General features: G+C 43.7%; 1 protein-coding gene across 2 annotated transcripts; it reads left to right on the top strand.

Moving 5' to 3' along the window:
• The first annotated feature begins 244 nt into the window (after positions 1 to 244).
• On the top strand, positions 245 to 15,362 carry LOC110497364 (nephronectin-like). Of its 2 annotated transcripts, none has more exons than XM_021573432.3 (7): positions 245 to 511; positions 6,082 to 6,200; positions 6,305 to 6,397; positions 6,595 to 6,717; positions 8,358 to 8,477; positions 10,130 to 10,264; positions 11,698 to 15,362. In XM_021573432.3, the coding sequence occupies exons 1-7, from the start codon at positions 405 to 407 to the stop codon at positions 11,916 to 11,918; spliced, it is 918 nt and encodes a 305-aa protein (XP_021429107.3). In that variant the 5' UTR covers positions 245 to 404; the 3' UTR covers positions 11,919 to 15,362. The 2 variants fall into 2 exon arrangements, with proteins under 2 accessions (XP_021429107.3, XP_090066546.1); XM_090210420.1 differs by having other exon boundaries at positions 271 to 511; positions 8,358 to 8,501; positions 11,698 to 14,691.
• The last annotated feature ends 5,237 nt before the right edge of the window (positions 15,363 to 20,599 follow it).

Below are 20,599 nucleotides of genomic sequence, written 5' to 3'. Positions count from 1 at the left end.
CCTCATGTGGGTTTAAGATTCTAACTAAATTAGTGTGAATAAAAACTGAAATTGTCTCGCTATTTCCTGTCAGTGTATTTATTATTTAAATGTGATATTCAAAGTTGTCCATCTCTCTCTCTCTCTCTCTCTCTCTCTCTCTCTCTCTCTCTCTCTCTTTCTCTCGCTCTCGCTCTCTTTCTCTCTCTTTCTCGCCTGCCAGGTAACCTGTCCCACCTATTGGACAAAATTCAAAAAGTTCCAAGACACTCAATCATAAAATTAACTAGGAGGTGACCACGCCTTACTCCAGACTCACCGCAGGAGACATGCTGGCACAATAACGATGTCTCTGAAATGCGCTCATCACGAAATAAGGAAAATAATATGTAGCTGTTTTATGAGCTGACAATTACCTTCGTGATATGATGGTATTTACGGTTGTCAGCGCGCGTCCGGTGCGCCAGTGGTTGCTGGTTATCACCATGCGTTTTATTGCGTTCTCCATGGCTTTTCAACAGGACAGGAGCAGGTATGAAACAACTATAATTTGCAGTTGCCGCTAATTAAATTATATGTGCGGTGATGATGCAGGCTAAATCGTTATTTATCTACTGATCATGACTGTAGGTTATTCATCTCATGACACCTGACTATCCATGTTTAGAGACTTTTGTTTACTGTTCTGCTATTTACAGTTACTATATTCTAAAGTCTGTGAATTGTTGGACCCACTTGGTTTGGGAGTAATCACTCAATAGTCTCCTTTTCCATGCCTTATTATATATCACTTTGGTGTGGAGGTATGCACCCCTCAAAATGACTGCCTCTGGCATTTTGGACTGACGATTGTAGGAAAGGTTTAACATAAGCTACACGGTAAATGGTATCAAATCTCCCCTGCAGTTTTGTTTATTTCCCTCTTTTTAATGAAACAGCAGTTATTGCCATTTGGAATACAGCATGTGTGTGTTGAGGCTTCTCTCCACTGCATGTGAACCTAGAAGGTGTTTCATAAGTAGTTACAACAGCTCCAAAGGACTTCCAGTCATAGACATAGAATGTGTGTTCCAGAGTTCTGCTGTATTTACGACAATGCTTTGTAATAGTGACTCCGTATGAATATGTTGTTACCAATTGATTTTAGATCCTCTTCCACAAGCCTTAGAGAGCCTCTGCACTCTCAATTATACAGTAGGTTGTTCAAAATGTGGACTGGTACTGTGTGTATATACAATTCCAGTCCACATTTTGGACACACCTACCCACTGCAAGGTTTTTCTTTATTTGTACTATTTTCTACATTGTAGAATAATAGTAAAGACATCAAAACTATGAAAAAACCCATATGGAATCATGTAGTAACCAAAAAAGTGTAAAACAAATCTAAATACATTTTATATTTGAGATTCTTCAAAGTAGCCATCCTTTGCCTTGATGACAGCTTTGGCATTCTCTCAACCAGCTCCATGAGGTAGTCACCTGGAATGGATTTCAATTAACAGGTGTGCCATGTTAAAAGTTAATTTGAGGAATTTCTTTCCTTCTTAATGCGTTTGAGCCCATCAGTTGTGCTGTGACAAGGTAGGGGTGGTATACTTAATGCGTTTGAGCCCATCAGTTGTGTTGTGACATGGTAGGGGTGGTATACAGAAGACAGCCCTATTTGGTAAAAGAGCAGGTCCATATTATGGCAAGAACAGCTCAAATAAGCAAAGAGAAAAGACAGTCCATCACTACTTTAAAGACATGATGGTCAGTCAATCCGGAAATTTCAAGAACTTTGAAAGTTTCAAGTGCAATCGCAAAAACCATCAAGCGCTATGATGAAACTGGCTCTCATGAGAACCGCCACAGGAAAGGAAGACCCAGAGTCACCTCTGCTGTAGAGGATAAGTTCAATAGTTACCAGCCTCAGAAATGGGCAATTAACTGCACCTCAGATTGCATCCCAAATAAATGCTTCACAGAGTTCAAGTAACAGACACATTTCAACATCAACTGTTCAGAGGAGACTACGTGAATCAGGCCTTCATGGTTGAATTGCTGCAATTAAACCACTACTAAAGGACACCAATACGAAGAAGAGACTGGCTTGGGCCAAGAAACACAAGCAAGGGACATTAGACCAGTGGAAATCTGTCCTTTGGTCTGATGAGTCCAAATTTGCGATTTTTGGTTCCAACTGTTGTGTCTTTGTGAGACTCAGAGTAGATGAACGGATGATCTCTGCATGTGTGGTTCACACCGTGAAGCATGGAGGAGGTGTGATGGTGTGGGCTTGCTTTGCCAGTGACACTGATTTATTTAAAATTCAAGGCACACTTAACCAACATGGCTACTACAGTATTCTGCAGCAATACGCCATCCCATCTGGTTTGTGCTAAGTGGGACTATCATTTGTTTTTCAACAGGACAATGACCCAACACACCTCCAGGCTGTGTAAGAGTTATTTGACCAAGAAGGAGAGATACGGAGTGCTGCATCAGATGATCTGGCCACAATCTCCCGACCTCAACCCAATTGAGATGGTTTGGGATGAATTGGACCGCAGAGTGAAGGAAAAGCAGCCCACAAGTGCTCAGTGTATGTGGGAACTCCTTCAAGACTGTTGAAAAAGCATTCCAGTTGAAGCTGGTTGAGAGAATGCCAAGAGTGTGCAAAGCTGTCATCAAGGCAAAGGATGGCTACTTTGAAGATTTGTTTAACACTTTTTTAGGTTACTACATGATTCCAATTGTGTTATTTTATAGTTTTGATGTCTTCACAATTATTCTACAATGTAGAAAAAAGTTAAAATAAAGAAAATCCCTTGAATGAGTAGGTGTGTCCAAACTTTTGCCTGGTACTGTGTGTGTATATATCTATACAGTGGGGAGAACAAGTACTTGATACACTGCCGAGTTTGCAGGTTTTCCTACTTACAAAGCATGTAGAGGTCTGTAATTTTTATCATAGTTACACTTCAACTGTGAGAGACGGAATCTAAAACGAAGATCTAGAAAATCACATTGTATGATTAAGTAATTAATTTGCATTTTATTGCATGACATACGTATTTGATACATCAGAAAAGCAGAACTTAATATTTGGTACAGAAACCTATGTTTGCAATTACAGAGATCATACGTTTCCTGTAGTTCTTGATCAGGTTTGCACACACTGCAGCAGGGATTTTGGCCCACTCCTCCATACAGACCTCCAGATCCTTCAGGTTTCGGGGCTGTCGCTGGGCAATACAGACTTTCAGCTCCCTCCAAAGATTTTCAATTGGGTTCAGGTCTGGAGATTGGCTAGGCCACTCCAGGACCTTGAGATGCTTCTTACGGAGCCACTCCTTAGTTGCCCTGGCCGTGTGTTTTGGGTCATTGTCATGCTGGAAGACCCAGCCACGACCCATCTTCAATGCTCTTACTGAGGGAAGGAGGTTGTTGGCCAAGATCTCGCGATACATGGCCCCATCCATCCTCCCCTCAATACGGTGCAGTCGTCCTGTCCCCTTTGCAGAAAAGCATCCACCTCCATGCTTCACGGTTGGGATGGTGTTCTTGGGGTTGTACTCATCCTTCTTCTTCCTCCAAACACAGCGAGTGGAGTTTAGACCAAAAAGCTCTATTTTTGTCTCATCAGACCACATGATCTTCTCCCATTCCTCCTCTGGATCATCCAGATGGTCCTTGGCAAACTTCAGACGGGCCTGGACATGTGCTGGCTTGAGCAGGGGGGCCTTGCGTGCGCTGCAGGATTTTAATCCAAGACGGCATAGTGTGTTACTAATGGTTTTCTTTGAAACTGTGGTCCCAGCTCTCTTCAGGTCACTGCCGTGTAGTTCTGGGCTGATCCCTCACATTCCTCATGATCATTGATGCCCCACGAGGTGAGATCTTGCATGGAGCCCAGGACCATCATCTTGAACTTCTTCCATTTTCTAATAATTGCGCCAACAGTTGTTACCTTCTCACCAAGCTGCTTGCCGATTGTCCTGTAGCCCATCCCAGCCTTGTGCAGGTCTACAATTTCATCCCCGATGTCCTTACACAGCTATCTGGTCTTGGCCATTGTGGAGAGGTTGGAGTCTGTTTGATTGAGTTTGTGGACAGGTGTCTTTTATGCAGGTAACGAGTTCAAACAGGTGCAGTTAATACAGGTAATGAGTGGAGAAAAGGAGGGCTTCTTAAAGAAAACCTAACAGGTCTGTGAGAGCCGGAATTCTTACTGGTTGGTAGGTGATCAAATACTTATGTCATGCAATAAAATACAAATTAATTACTTAAAAATCATACAATGTTATTTTCTGGATTTTTGTTTTAGATTCCGTCTCTCACAGATGAAGTGTACCTATGATAAAAATTACAGACCTCTACATGCTTTGTAAGTAGGAAAACCTGCAAGATTGGCAGTGTATCAAATACTCTCCCCACTGTATACAGTGCCTTGCGAAAGTATTAGGCCCCCTTGAACTTTGCAACCTTTTGCCACATTTCAGGCTTCAAACATAAAGATATAAAACTGTATTTTTTTGTGAAGAATCAACAACAAGTGGGACTCAATCATGAAGTGGAACGACATTTATTGGATATTTCAAACTTTTTTAACAAATCAAAAACTGAAAAATTGGGCGTGCAAAATTATTCAGCCCCCTTAAGTTAATACTTTGTAGCGCCACCTTTTGCTGCGATTACAGCTGTAAGTCGCTTGGGGTATGTCTCTATCAGTTTTTGCACATTCCCATTCCTCCTTGCAAAACAGCTCGAGCTCAGTGAGGTTGGATGGAGAGCATTTGCAACATCTCCGTCCCAGTCTCAGGTCTTTTGCAGACTCCATCAGGTTTTCTTCCAGAATGGTCCTATATTTGGCTCCATCCATCTTCCCATCAATTTTAACCATCTTCCCTGTCCCTGCTGAAGAAAAGCAGGCCCAAACCATGATGCTGCCACCACCATGTTTGACAGTGGGGATGGTGTGTTCAGGGTGATGAGCTGTGTTGCTTTTACGCCAAACATAACATTTTGCATTGTTGCCAAAAAGTTCAATTTTGGTTTCATCTGACCAGAGCACCTTCTTCCACATGTTTGGTGTGTCTCCCAGGTGGCTTGTGGCAAACTTTAAATGACACTTTTTATGGATATCTTTAAGAAATGGCTTTCTTCTTGCCACTCTTCCATAAAGGCCAGATTTGTGCAATATATGACTGATTGTTGTCCTATGGACAGAGTCTCCCACCTCAGCTGTAGATCTCTGCAGTTCATCCAGAGTGATCATGGGCCTCTTGGCTGCATCTCTGATCAGTCTTCTCCTTGTATGAGCTGAAAGTTTAGAGGGACGGCCAGGTCTTGGTAGATTTGCAGTGGTCTGATACTCCTTCCATTTCAATATTATCGCTTGCACAGTGCTCCTTGGGATGTTTAAAGCTTGGGAAATCTTTTTGTATCCAAATCAGGCTTTAAACTTCTTCACAACAGTATCTCGGACCTGCCTGGTGTGTTCCTTGTTCTTCATGATGCTCTCTGCGCTTTTAACGGACCTCTGAGACTATCACAGTGCAGGTGCATTTATACGGAGACTTGATTACACACAGGTGGATTGTATTTATCATCATTAGTCATTCAGAGATCCTCACTGAACTTCTGGAGAGAGTTTGCTGCACTGAAAGTAAAGGGGCTGAATAAATTTGCACGCCCAATTTTTCAGTTTTTGATTTGTTAAAAAAGTTTGAAATATCCAATAAATGTCGTTCCACTTCATGACTGTGTCCCACTTGTTGTTGATTCTTTACAAAAAAATACAGTTGTATATCTTTATGTTTGAAGCCTGAAATGTGGTAAAAGGTCGCAAAGTTCAAGGGGGCCGAATACTTTTGCAAGGCACTGTATATACTGTATATATGTGTATGTTTAGTCATGCTGTTGAAGAGAGAAACAGTGTAGCAACACAAATAAGGCATTGATGACAACAACTATGGCCATGGTAGTGCAGAAACCTTGGGGTCTTTCTTAATTGTGGCTGATTAACCATTAACCCACTCTTCCTCTCCATCCACCCACTTTTCCATCTCCCTCCATCCACCCCTCCATCTATCTACCTATCCATCCATCCCCAAGGACAGTGAGGGACTTGTCTGGGCGTCTCGGTGGGCCGTCGGGGTCCGTGGGGCTCTGCACCTTTGGCACGTCTACTGCCTGCTGTTTAGGCTGGAGGAATGTCATGGGAGTCTGCCAACGTAAGTCAGCGGCCACTGGGCAAGTCCTCCAGAAACAACAACAATGCAACAATACACCAGCTGAGGTTATCATATGTGTTTACCTGCTCTCTCTGACCATCTAGCTGTGTGCAACAAGCCTTGCAGGAATGGAGTCTGTGTGGGTCCAGATAAGTGCTCCTGCTCTGTGGGATACAAGGGCCAGCAATGTGACCAAGGTGGCTATCTTTGACTCATGCATATGATTCATGCATGTTGATTTCAGATTCTGTATGATTCAAGTGTGTTGATTCCAGATACTGTGTGATTCATACATGTTGATTCCTGGTTATTGATTCCAGATATTATGATTGATTCATGCATGCTGATCTTGATATGATTCCTGATCCTGATTGTTGTTGGTTGTTGATTCCAGATGTGAATAAGTGTGGACTCCCAGAGCGACCGTGCTCCAACAGCTGTATGAACACCCAGGGTAGTTACCGGTGTTACTGCGACCCCGGATACAACCTCATGACAGATGGACCAACCTGCACCAGTACGTACCAGTTCAAACCGGTTTCTGCCCACTTTCCTGGAACATCATGTCCCAACCATTGATGGATTACCATGCCCATGTTTACCATGTAGAAGTCGCCCTCAGGCACTGATCTAGGATCAGCTCACCATCTTCTAAACTCTAACATTATACACTAGGGGATACAATGCAAAACCGATCGTAGATCAGTTTCTTGGGGGCAACTTCATCCTACTGTGAATACCACAGGGCTCAGTGTCAGGACTGCATATACTGGTGTGCTGATATGGGTCAAATGTTATTATAGACAAGGGGTCACGTTTCAGTGGTCCTGGATCTTGATTGGCTGCTCAGCTTCCCCGTCAGCAGCATACCGACAGTCTAGATGATCAATTACCCAGAACCCCCCTGTCGTCCACGGGCCAATAGGGTCTTATTCACTTGATTGAGAGTGTGACATTTGTTGTATTGGGCACAGGGTTGGGTAGGTTACTGTATGGTACAGTCAGGGTTGGGTATGTTACTGTATGGTACAGTCAGGGTTGGGTAGGTTACTGTATGGTACAGTCAGGGTTGGGTAGGTTACTGTATGGTACAGTCAGGGTTGGGTAGGTTACTGTATGGTACAGTCAGGGTTGGGCAGGTTACTTTATGGTACAGTCAGGGTTGGGCAGGTTACTGTATGGTACAGTCAGGGTTGGGTAGGTTACTGTATGGTACAGTCAGGGTTGGTTAGGTTACTGTATGGTACAGTCAGGGTTGGGTAGGTATCTATGGTACAGTCAGGGTTGGGTAGGTTACTGTATGGTACAGTCAGGGTTGGTTAGGTTGCTGTATGGTACAGTCAGGGTTGGTTAGGTTACTGTATGGTACAGTCAGGGTTGGGCAGGTTACTGTATGGTACAGTCAGGGTTGGGTAGGTTACTGTATGGTACAGTCAGGGTTGGGTAGGTTACTGTATGGTACAGTCAGGGTTGGGTAGGTTACTGCATGGTATAGTCAGGGTTGGGTAGGTTACTGTATGGTACAGTCAGGGTTGGGTAGGTTACTGTATGGTACAGTCAGGGTTGGGTGGGTTACGTTATGGTACAGTCAGGGTTGGGTGGGTTACGTTATGGTACAGTCCGGGTTGGGTGGGTTACGTTATGGTACAGTCCGGGTTGGGTGGGTTACTTTATGAATGTAATCCGTTACAGTTACTGGTTACTTGTCCAAAATGGTTAATTCTTACATAACTTCTTACATAACAATATTGTTACTTCTTACATAACTTTTAGATTATCCAAACTCAGTAAGGTAACGTAAAAACATGCTTTCTGAATTTAAAAGTAATACTAGAAGTAATCTAGTTTCTCAAAAGTAGGCCTATCTGTAATCTGATTACAATATTTTTGCTGGTAATGTTAGTTTTTTTGTAATCCGTTACTCCCCAACCCTGTGGGGGCAATATAGAGGCGCAACTGTTAACTGGTGTAATCAATCTAAAGCAAGGAATATAATATGAGTATGACACAAGACCAAACCAAGCTGGTTTCATATCACTGCTTGTGAGTCTATAGTATTACAGTACAGCACATGGTTTGTGCGTAGTGGTATGTGTTCATTCCAACCATCCATTTCTGCCTTGACTCTCAGCCAGTTTATCCTGTGTTCTCTTCCAGAAGAGCATAAGTGTTCCTCCTCACGCTGCCATTTAGCTTGCCAGATCGACCGGGGGGGAGAGGTGCGCTGTCTGTGTGCCCCCGGCCTCCACCTGGTCGCCAACAACAGGACCTGTGAAGGTGGGCTTCCTCGGCAACAACATGGTAACCCCATTGCCATGGCAACCACCAAACTCCTCCCTCCCCTCTAGTTCTTTCAGTTCCAATGCCATGGGAAGAAGTAAGGGTGACTGGGATTGGAAAACAGCCCAGAGTTTGGTCCATTCCTTTGGCATTACTATGGGGTATACTGTATGCTAGCCATGATCGTAGCGTGACAGTGTGTAGCTACTAGTTCGGTCTCTGGCTGCCATTAGAGAGCAGGTGGAGAGACAGTTTCCCATATGTTCACTACTAGAGGACATGTTAACGACCTCCACCTAGCTATTACTAACAGCGCCTACCCACTGAGTCTGTCCACAGAACGATAAACCCTGCAATTACCTCAAGTGTTAAGAAAACAGAGCCCGGGTCCCAGTAGCTGTACTCTACTCTTTGCCCTCTCCTTAGAATAGCTAGCGCTCATTACTTTGAAGTCCCTTCGCTCGATAACTGTGGTGCGGTCGTAAAGTCCTCGCAGCAGACACCTTCTGTCCTGCTAACGAGGCCCAGCCTCCATGGTTGATCCTGAGAGCCATTGCCTCATTCTCACGCCACAGGAGAGTAGCTGTAGGAACTAACCAACCAGGCCTGAGACCTCAGAGAAATCATAAGAGTCATATACTGTAGGTAGTTACAGTGGAACATATTTTACATATATTTTGTATTCTTCCCTTCTAATCGGGAACTGATTTAGACCTGGGACACCAGGTGAATGCAATTAATTATCAAGTAGAACAGAAAAGCAGCAGTACTCCGGACCTCTTAGGGAAAGAGTTGAACACCCCTTCTCTAGGTACTGCAGAGGCCTAGTCAGCTCTCTAACCCTGTTCCTGGAGAGCTACCGTCCTCTAGGTTTTCACTCCAACCCTGTTCCTGGAGAGATATCCTCCTGTAGGTTTTCACTCTAAACCTGTTCCTGGAGAGATATTCTCCTGTAGGTTTTCACTCTAACCCTGTTCCTGGAGAGATATCCTCTTGTAGGTTTTCACTTCAACCCTGTTCCTGGAGAGATAACCTCCTGTAGGTTTTCACTCTAACCCTGTTCCTGGAGAGATATCCTGCTGTAGGTTTTCATTCTAACCCTGTTCCTGGAGAGATATCCTCCTGTAGGTTTTCATTCTAACCCTGTTCCTGGAGAGATACCGTCTTCTAGGTTTTCACTCCAACCCTGTTCCTGGAGAGATACCGTCCTCTAGGTTTTCACTCCAACCCTGTTCCTGGAGTGATACCCTCCTGTACATTTTCACTCTAACCCTGTTCATGGAGATACCCTCCTGTAGGTTTTCACTCTAACCCTGTTCCTGGAGAAAAATCCTCCTGTAGGTTTTCACTCTAATCCTCCTGTAGGTTTTCACTCTAACCCTGTTCCTGGAGAGAGTTGTGATTCCTTGTTGTTGAACAACAGCAGTGTACATTTCAAAGCACCTGTACAAAAAAACTCCCAAGATGGCCAAAGCACTCATGTCCTCTTTCTGATGTATAGGTAATGATTGTTTTGAGCTGAGAAAATGACCCTAGGTTCTTTACAGCACTTTGTAGTCTCCCTTGTATATGTTACGTCTAGTGTGTGTGTGTGTGTTTATGCATGCTAAGGTGTTGAGTTTTTGTGGCCTTGTTGTGCTGTTTTGCAGATGTGGATGAGTGTCGCAGGGCGTCAGATGTTTGCCCTCCCCGGCGCACTTGCAAGAACACCTTTGGCAGCTTTGTGTGTGCGTGCAGGGAGGGCTTCGTGTTGGGGACGCTCCAGGACTCAGTGCAGTGTCGAGGTACGGACATCCCCCATACTGTACAGCAGGCTGTAAAGCCTCTTAGAAACCAGTATTAATATTAACAGGGAATGTAAGGCTGTTAGATACCAGTATTAATATTAACAGGGAATCTGTCTGTCTGTCTGTCTGTCTGTCTGTCTGTCTGTCTGTCTGTCTGTCTGTCTGTCTGTCTGTCTGTCTGTCTGTCTGTCTGTCTGTCTGTCTGTCTGTCTGTCTGTCTGTCTGTCTGTCTGTCTGTCTGTCTGTCTGTCTGTCTGTCTGTCTGTCTGTCTGTCTGTCTGTCTGTCTGTCTGTCTGTCTACCCGATGTATGACATTTAATATAATTTCTTCCTTCAGCATCCCTCAGCAGATGGCCATGTGTCTCGTAAAATATGCTGTGGTAGTGTGTGTGTGTGTGTGTGTGTGTGTGTGTGTGTAAGCCACAGACCCACTTTTCTCAGTGTCAGTGCTGTTTAAATGAATGACTACCTCACAGCACGCCCTCACATGTTCTTCTCATTTAGCCTACGTTTCATTGTCAAACAGACCGATCCTCTGTAGATGAGCTTTGGCTGCAGCAAACCAGTGAGAGCCTAAATGTAATTCCTCTAGCTTGCCTCCCCCGCTCGCTCAGCTGTGGTAGCTGTTATTGCTTATGCTTGGCGAACATTGCAACACCTATTTCCTGGAGCTTTGAAACAGACTAGTTGTTTCTCAACAACCCCTTGACTTCACACTCAGTGAGTCGCGGGCAGGGGCCAAGTCAAGTCATGACTTCCTGCTGGCTCTCTCTGTGTGCTGGCTGGCTGATAGTGTCTTCACCTCAGAGCCAGTGAAAAGGTGGAAAAGCTATCCAGTAATACTCAAAACAAGCATGGGTCTTACTGTAAAACTGCATGGGTTTGGTCTCTGCTTTCCAGCTTGGTTTGGGTTGCCAAATTCAGAGCTCACAGGCAAAGGAGAAGTAACTGAAACACAGTCAGACTGCTAATACAACAGACCACCTGTTTGTGTTGAACGTGATTAGTAGCATTGGGATCAGTGCCAAGAGAGAAGGGAGAGAGGAGAGAGAGCGAGATGGAGAGAGAGGTAAGAGAGAGTAGACAGTGAGAGAAGAGAGGAGAAGAGAAGAGAGAGAGAGAGAGCGAGGAGAGTAAACACAAAGCTGACTTTGACATAGATGCTGTCTAGTACTGTAGATTAGGACATCTGGAAAACATTCTACAAACATCCACATGTGTCTCAGTGTTAGATTCAATGGAGAATTGACTGATTTGAATTCAGATCTGTTGATACTTTCGATATGGCTGTTTCAGTTAGGATGAGACTGACAAAACAATACTTGTGTATTGAGGTTGATTCTCTTAAGAATCCACACAAGCTTTATTGCTTGGTGCTGACATTCATCTTCTTCTCAACATGTCACCGTATCCTCCTCCCTCTCCCCAGATAAGGACGAGTGTCTGGACAGTACTCACCTGTGTAGCCGTCATTCCCAGTGTTTCAACACCTCTGGTTCCTACACCTGTCAATGTCTGGAGGACTACTCTGGCGACGGCCACACGTGCTGGCCGAGGAGAGCCTCCCAGTCCAAGACCTCCATGTACCTCCGGTACAAACTCTCCAAAAGGACCAGGCCCATACAACAACCACGACGTCCGCAGCTCTGACGGTGCCTCTGGTTCTGACGGATAACACTGTTGTGAAGTAGTTACTGGCGGGCATTTTGGGTCGAGCCGTGTTGAAGTAGCACATGAGAACTACAGGAGGAAAATAGATTTGTGTTGAAGCAGCTTCATAGGACAAATCACGAGGTCGATGTGGGGTAAATTGAGGTGGAGTTCCACTATCAAAACATAGTTAAAGCCGAGTAATGCTAAGAATTCCTCACACAACTGGAAAGTGTTGTAACGTTCTGTTTTAGCCGTTCATTTGCCAGGCCTCTCTTCAGTTAGTCAACAAAGATCCTAGATTGCTACACGGTGCCATTAGTGGTCTGCTGTTTGTTGTCAGTCAAAGAAGCCATTCATTTGACAAACACATTCGTCAAGGAAACACACTCTGTAGTCTGCCTGCCATGCTTCAGACTCAAAACGCTCTGTGATGACATGGAATTTTCTTTGGTTTAAGTTTCTCAGCTTATTGTCTCCGAAAAGGTCACGGTTAAGAACAAGTTTCACACGCACTGCCATACTGCTCGTTTGGCATTTGTAACCAATTTCACAATACACATAAGGGATCTTGATAGGGACTTCCTGTAGTGAGTAGTTTTCTGACAGGCCAGTGAGTGTGCATGAGGGGACTATTAGTCCGTAGGGACTAGTCTTTGAGAGGAGTGTATACGTCATTATTTGTTAATAAAAGGCTGACCTCTGGTGGAAAGATAAGGGAGGATATTTGTCTTCGAGAGAGAGAGCAGCGTCACCCTGACTTCTCCATAGATGGGGTCATAGATAGCAGTATCACCCTGACTTCTCTATAGATGGATCATAGATAGTAGTATCACCCTGACTTCTCCATAGATAGTAGTATCACCCTGACTTCTCTATAGATGGATCATAGATAGTAGTATCACCCTGACTTCTCCATAGATAGTAGTATCACCCTGACTTCTCCATAGATGGATCCTAGATAGTAGTATCACCCTGACTTCTCCATAGATGGATCATAGATAGTAGTATCACCCTGACTTCTCCATAGATGGGATCCTAGATAGTAGTATCACCCTGACTTCTCTATAGATGAATCATAGATAGTAGTATCACCCTGACTTCTCCATAGATAGTAGTATCACCCTGACTTCTCTATAGATGGATCATAGATAGTAGTATCACCCTGACTTCTCCATAGATGGGATCATAGATAGTAGTATCACCCTGACTTTTCCATAGATGGATCCTAGATAGTAGTATCACCCTGACTTCTCTATAGATGAATCATAGATAGTAGTATCACCCTGACTTCTCCATAGATAGTAGTATCACCCTGACTTCTCCATAGATGGATCATAGATAGTAGTATCACCCTGACTTCTCCATAGATAGTAGTATCACCCTGACTTCTCCATAGATGGATCATAGATAGTAGTATCACTCTGACTTCTCCATAGATGGATCATAGATAGTAGTATCACCCTGACTTCTCCATAGATGGATCATAGATAGTAGTATCACGCTGACTTCTCCATAGATAGTAGTATCACCCTGACTTCTCCATAGATGGATCATAGATAGTAGTATCACCCTGACTTCTCCATAGATGGATCATAGATAGTAGTATCACCCTGACTTCTCCATAGATGGATCATAGATAGTAGTATCACCCTGACTTCTCCATAGATAGTAGTATCACCCTGACTTCTCCATAGATGGATCATAGATAGTAGTATCAACCTGACTTCTCCATAGATGGATCATAGATAGTAGTATCACCCCGACTTCTCCATAGATGGGATCATAGATAGTAGTATCACCCTGACTTCTCCATAGATGGATCATAGATAGTAGTATCAACCTGACTTCTCCATAGATGGATCATAGATAGTAGTATCACCCCGACTTCTCCATAGATGGGATCATAGATAGTAGTATCACCCTGACTTCTCCATAGATGGGATCATAGATAGTAGTATCACTCTGACTTCTCCATAGATGGATCATAGATAGTAGTATCACCCTGACTTTTCCATAGATGGATCATAGATAGTAGTATCACCCTGACTTTTCAATAGATGGATCATAGTTGGGGCGGCAGGTAGCCTAGTGGTTAGAGTGTTGGATTAGTAAACGAAAGGTTAGAAGATCGAATCCCTGAACCGACAAGGTAAACATCTGTTGTTCTGCCCCTGACCAAGGCAGTTAACCCACTGTTCCTAGGCTGTCACTGAAAATAAGAACATGTTCTTAACTGACTTGCCTAGTTAAATAAAGGTAAATAGAAAATAAAAAAATAGATAGCAGTATCACCCTGACTTCTCCATATATGGGATCATACATAGCAGCATCTCCCTGACTTCTCCATAGATGTGATCATAGATAGCAGCATCTCCCTGACTTCTCCATAGATGGATCATAGATAGCAGCATCTCCCTGACTTCTCCATAGATGTGATCATAGATAGCAGCATCTCCCTGACTTCTCCATAGATGGATCATAGATAGTAGTATCACCCTGACTTCTCCATAGATGGATCATAGATAGTAGTAACACCCTGACTTTTCAATAGATGGATCATAGTTGGGGCGGCAGGTAGCCTAGTGGTTAGAGTGTTGGATTAGTAAACGAAAGGTTAGAAGATCGAATCCCTGAACCGACAAGGTAAACATCTGTTGTTCTGCCCCTGAACAAGGCAGTTAACCCACTGTTCCTAGGCTGTCACTGAAAATAAGAACATGTTCTTAACTGACTTGCCTAGTTAAATAAAGGTAAATAGAAAATAAAAAAATAGATAGCAGTATCACCCTGACTTCTCCATATATGGGATCATACATAGCAGCATCTCCCTGACTTCTCCATAGATGTGATCATAGATAGCAGCATCTCCCTGACTTATCCATAGATGGATCATAGATAGCAGCATCTCCCTGACTTCTCCATAGATGGGATCATAGATAGCAGCATCTCCCTGACTTCTCCATAGATGGGATCATAGATAGCAGCATCTCCCTGACTTCTCCATAGATGGGATCTCAGCATCTCCCTGACTTCTCCATAGATTGGATCACATCATCTCCCTGACTTCTCCATAGATGGGATCATAGATCACAGCATCTCCCTGACTTCTCCATAGATGGGATCATAGATCACAGCATCTCCCTGACTTCTCCATAGATGGGATCATAGATCACAGCATTTCCCTGACTTCTCCATAGATGGGATCATAGATCACAGCATCTCCCTGACTTCTCCATAGATGGGATCATAGATAGCAGCATCTCCCTGACTTCTCCATAGATGGGCTACATAACCGAAAGCTGTTGAAATGCATGTATTTGTTGAGTCGTGTTAATTAATTAAGGCACTTTGAGAGATCGTCTGTTTGATGATGTAAAATGTCTGGAACAATGGTATACTTGTTGAATGGGAACCAACCAATAAAGTTTGTTGTTATTATTATTGTTGTGTGGGCTCTGTAATGTATTGTTGCTTCACTTGCCCTTCACATGGGAATGGAATTCAGTCGGGATTGTAGACGTTTCATGATTTTGGATTCCGCAGAGAAAATTGCCTTTAAATCCATATTGGGCCACAATAATGCTTCTGACTTACAGTACTAACATGGTCATGCCCATTTCATGACCCGTCATGGCAGGAAATCAGGGTAAAACAAGCTGCCACACACTCTACATCAGAGGTGTAAAGTACTTCAGAACTAATACTTTAAAGTACTACTTAACTAGTTGGTTGTGGTATCTGTACTTTACTTTAATATTTATATTTTTGACAACTTTTACTTCACTACATTCCTAACGAGAATGATGTCCTTTTTACTCTATACATTTTCTCTGACACCCAAAAGTACTTGTTACATTTTGACAGGACATCCCTGGTCATCTCTACTGCCTCTGATCTGGCGGACTCACTAAACACAAATGCTTTGTTTATACAGTGCCTTGCGAAAGTATTCGGCCCCCTTGAACTTTGCGACCTTTTGCCACATTTCAGGGTTCAAACATAAAGATATAAAACTGTATTTTTTTGTGAAGAATCAACAACAAGTGGGACACAATCATGAAGTGGAACGACATTTATTGGATATTTCAAACTTTTTTAACAAATTAAAAACTGAAAAATTGGGCGTGCAAAATTATTCAGCCCCCTTAAGTTAATACTTTGTAGCGCCACCTTTTGCTGCGATTACAGCTGTAAGTCGCTTGGGGTATGTCTCTATCAGTTTTGCACATCGAGAGACTGACATTTTTTCCCATTCCTCCTTGCAAAACAGCTCGAGCTCAGTGAGGTTGGATGGAGAGCATTTGTGAACAGCAGTTTTCAGTTCTTTCCACAGATTCTCGATTGGATTCAGGTCTGGACTTTGACTTGGCCATTCTAACACCTGGATATGTTTATTTTTGAACCATTCCATTGTAGATTTTGCTTTATGTTTTGGATCATTGTCTTGTTGGAAGACAAATCTCCATCCCAGTCTCAGGTCTTTTGCAGACTCCCATCAGGTTTTATTCCAGAATGGTCCTGTATTTGGCTCCATCCATCTTCCCATGAATTTTAACCATCTTCCCTGTCCCTGCTGAAGAAAAGCAGGCCCAAACCATGATGCTGCCACCACCATGTTTGACAGTGGGGATGGTGTGTTCAGATGTGTTGCTTTTACGCCAAACATAACGTTTTGCATTGTTGCCAAAAAGGTCAATTTTGGTTTCATCTGACCAGAGTACCTTCTTCCACATGTTTGGTGTGTCTCCCAGGTGGCTTGTGGCAAACTTTAAACAACACTTTTTATGGATATCTTTAAGAAATGGCTTTCTTCTTGTCACTCTTCCATAAAGGCCAGATTTGTGCAATATACGACTGATTGTTGTCCTATGGACAGAGTCTCCCACCTCAGCTGTAGATCTCTGCAGTTCATCCAGAGTGATCATGGGCCTCTTGGCTGCATCTCTGATCAGTCTTCTCCTTGTATGAGCTGAAAGTTTAGAGGGACGGCCAGGTCTTGGTAGATTTGCAGTGGTCTGATACTCCTTCCATTTCAATATTATCGCTTGCACAGTGCTCCTAGGGATGTTTAAAGCTTGGGAAATCTTTTTGTATCCAAATCCGGCTTTAAACTTCTTCACAACAGTATCTCGGACCTGCCTGGTGTGTTCCTTGTTCTTCATGATGCTCTCTGCGCTTTTAACGGACCTCTGAGACTATCACAGTGCAGGTGCATTTATACGGAGACTTGATTACACACAGGTGGATTGTACTTATCATCATTAGTCATTTAGGTCAACATTGGATCATTCAGAGATCCTCACTGAACTTCTGGAGAGAGTTTGCTGCACTGAAAGTAGAGGGGCTGAATAATTTTGCACGCCCAATTTTTCAGTTTTTGATTTGTTAAAAAAGTTTGAAATATCCAATAAATGTCGTTCCACTTCATGATTGTGTCCCACTTGTTGTTGATTCTTCACAAAAAAATACAGTTTTATATCTTTATGTTTGAAGCCTGAAATGTGGCAAAAGGTCGCAAAGTTCAAGGGGGCCGAATACTTTCGCAAGGCACTGTAGATGATGTCTGAGTGTGACCATGGCTATACGTAAATAAAAAAACAAGAAAATTGTGCCGTCTGGTTTGCTTAATAAGTAATTAAGTAATGATTTGTACATTTACTTTTGATATTTAAGTATTTTTTGGCATCTACATTGACTTTTGATACTTAAGTACTTTTAAAACCAAATACCAAAGACTTCTACTCAAGTAGTATTTTACTGGGTGACTTTCACTTTTATTTGAGTCATTTGCTATTAAGTAATATTTACTTTTACTCAAGTATGACAATGTAGTACTTTTTCCACCACTGCTCTACACACACACACACACACACACACACACACACACACACACACACACACACACACACACACACACACACACACACACACACACACACACACACACACACACACACACACACACACACACAGCAAGTGAGCACAGACAGGTCAGACCAAAAAAACAGATGTCTTGTTTCTCAGCACCTCTCTAATCCCCAACCCTTTCTGTAGTGACAGCATAATGATATGTCCCATTCCTGCAGTGTCTGCTCTCCCTGAGGTTGCTGTGACAGTGGGTGATGGTAGGGGGCGCTGTGTTGTGCACTATATGGGCCCCAGTCCCAGTGGTTCTGGTTGTGGCTGTATTAACAGGGCTCTATCTGGCACTGTGAGTGTGTGTGGTTGCAGTGGGAAGAGGCAGCTGCTGGATGGGCCCTGCCGCTGACCCCATTCATCCCAACAGCAGGTGTCATGTCGCGTTGCCCTCACATGCACACAGATGCACACACAGATGAGGGTATGTGTGTGTGGGGGGGACCTGGAACTACTTACAGCATAGCTGAGAACAAAGGGGGGAAATCAGGAAGAAATGCAGCCTCTTGGAATAACTCTCACCACAATGCCCAGACAGAATCCCAAACTCACCCCCAGAAGCGCGAGAAAACCTGATTTCTCTCTTTCAAAGCAGCACAAATAGAAAACCTTTTTAGATGAAAGGTTCCAGACCCCCTTTATGAAAAGGACCTCACACTAAGTTGTGTGTAATTCCTACTAGAATCAGGTTTATTTACCAAAAAATAATAAGATTTAATGCCAAGTGTTAGACTACAAATAAAGGACAACAAGGAGTGGGAGGAGAGGAAGGGGGGGAGAGAGAGAGTGGAGGATCAGGAAGGAGTGGAAAGTTTCTCTTTGCTTGTGCTTGTTGTTCTCCGTCCTGTGTTTACGTGACACACTGTGTTTTCACATGGAGGAGTAGCTACGGGAACACATCACTGGGACCGTCTGCGTGGAGAAAATGCCCTCCTCGGGAAAAAAATAGGAAAACAAGAAATATGCTAATTGAATTTGGACATCTGCGATGACAACAAGCTCTCCGGTCCTGCGGGCTGTGCTGTGTGTGAGGGGGAATTCAACAACGTCCCTCTCGGCTTTCATTATAAAACAATATGAACATTTTCCGAGAAAGTGAGCAATGGCTCTGACAAGTGCAAAGAGCCAACTACAATACTGGGGAGAGATGGTAGTAAGAAGAAACCTTGCCACCCACGTTGCTGAAAGAGCATGCTTTCAAACACAGGCACTGAACTGCAAAACCACTAAAACCCCTGTCTTACCCATACTGTCCTATTCACTTTAGGTGAAATAAGCCCGTCTTTTCTCCCCTCGGCCTGGCCCATCCGGAAGGGATTTTCCATGTCTAATGCTGTATTATGTACCCGGTGTGGGACTTGGTTCGCGTCTCAAATGGCACCCTATTCTCCATATAGTGTACTACTTTTGACCAAAGCCCTATCAAAAGTAGTGCACTAGATACGCAACGTGGTGCCATTTGCAGACTCAGCCTGGGACTGCCACTGCTTCGTCACCCAGACAGTCACTCTGAGTAATACAACACAGTCACAGTGTGTTTCCATGAATGAATAATTAAAATTATACATGCTGACCTGGCCCACTCCAGGGAGCTCCGGCACAGCTTGAGATCATGTCATAAAATGAGAAATCTTGTTGGAGAACCATTTGCTCCTGATTTTAGCTCGTCACACACACACACACACACACACACACACACACACACACACACGCGCGCGCGCGCGCGATCTGCGGTAGAGCAGGTGTGATATATCGTGCTATTACACAGTCTAGTGTGAAGACACTATTTCACAGGTTCGGAAAGTATTCAGACCCCTTGACTTTGTCAACATTTTGTTACGTTAGTTAACAAACAGATTACCGACCATTTCAAATCTCACCGTACCTTCTCCGCTATGCAATCTGGTTTCAGAGCTGGTCATGGGTGCACCTCAGCCACGCTCAAGGTCCTAAACGATATCATAACCGCCATCGATAAGAGACATTACTGTGCAGCCGTATTCATTGACCTGGCTAAGGCTTTCTACTCTGTCAATCACAACAATCTTATTGGCAGACTCAACAGCCTTGGTTTCTCAAATGATTGCTTCTCTTGGTTCACCAACTACTTCTCAGATCGAGTTCAGTGTGTCAAATCGGAGGGCCTGTTGTCCGGACCTCTGGCAGTCTCTATGGGGGTGCCACAGTGTTCAATTCTCGGGCCGACTCTCTTCTCTGTATACATCAATGATTCTTTGATCAACCTCTACGCAGACGACATCATTCTGTATACCTCTGGCCCTTCGTTGGACACTGTGTTAACTAACCTCCAGACAAGTTTCAATGCCATAAAACTCTCCTTCCGTGGCTTCCAACTGCTCTTAAATGCAAGTTAAACTAAATGCATGCTCTTCAACCGATTGCTGCCCGCACCTGCCCGCCCGTCCAACATCACTACTCTGGACGGTTCTGACTTAGAACATGTGGACAACAACAAATACCTAGGTGTCTGGTTAGACTGTAAACTCTCCTTCCAGACTCACATTAAACATCTCCAATCCAAAATTAAATCTAGAATTGGCTTCCTATTTTGCAACAAAGCATCCTTCACTCATGCTGCCAAACATACCCTCGTAAAACTGACCATCCTACCGATCCTCAACATCGGCGATGTCATTTACAAAATAGCCTCCAACACTCTACTCAACAAATTGGATGCAGTCTATCACAGTGCCATCCGTTTTGTCACCAAAGCCCCATATACTACCCACCACTGCGACCGG

This window comes from Oncorhynchus mykiss, chromosome 19 (assembly GCF_057628025.1).
Source record: "Oncorhynchus mykiss isolate SJ-2025 chromosome 19, ASM5762802v1, whole genome shotgun sequence".
Lineage (NCBI taxonomy): Eukaryota > Metazoa > Chordata > Actinopteri > Salmoniformes > Salmonidae > Oncorhynchus > Oncorhynchus mykiss.
Note: the sequence above shows the minus strand (reverse complement) of the source record. Positions and strands in the feature narration are given on the sequence as shown.

Bases quoted from the DNA above. Each gene is read 5' to 3' on its own strand.
- LOC110497364 (XM_090210420.1), top strand. From the start codon at position 405: ATGATGGTATTTACGGTTGTCAGCGCGCGTCCGGTGCGCCAGTGGTTG. The intron at 6,201-6,304 runs GTAAGTCAGCGG...CTGACCATCTAG, and splicing joins TGTCATGGGAGTCTGCCAAC to CTGTGTGCAACAAGCCTTGC. The intron at 10,265-11,697 runs GTACGGACATCC...CCCTCTCCCCAG, and splicing joins GGACTCAGTGCAGTGTCGAG to ATAAGGACGAGTGTCTGGAC.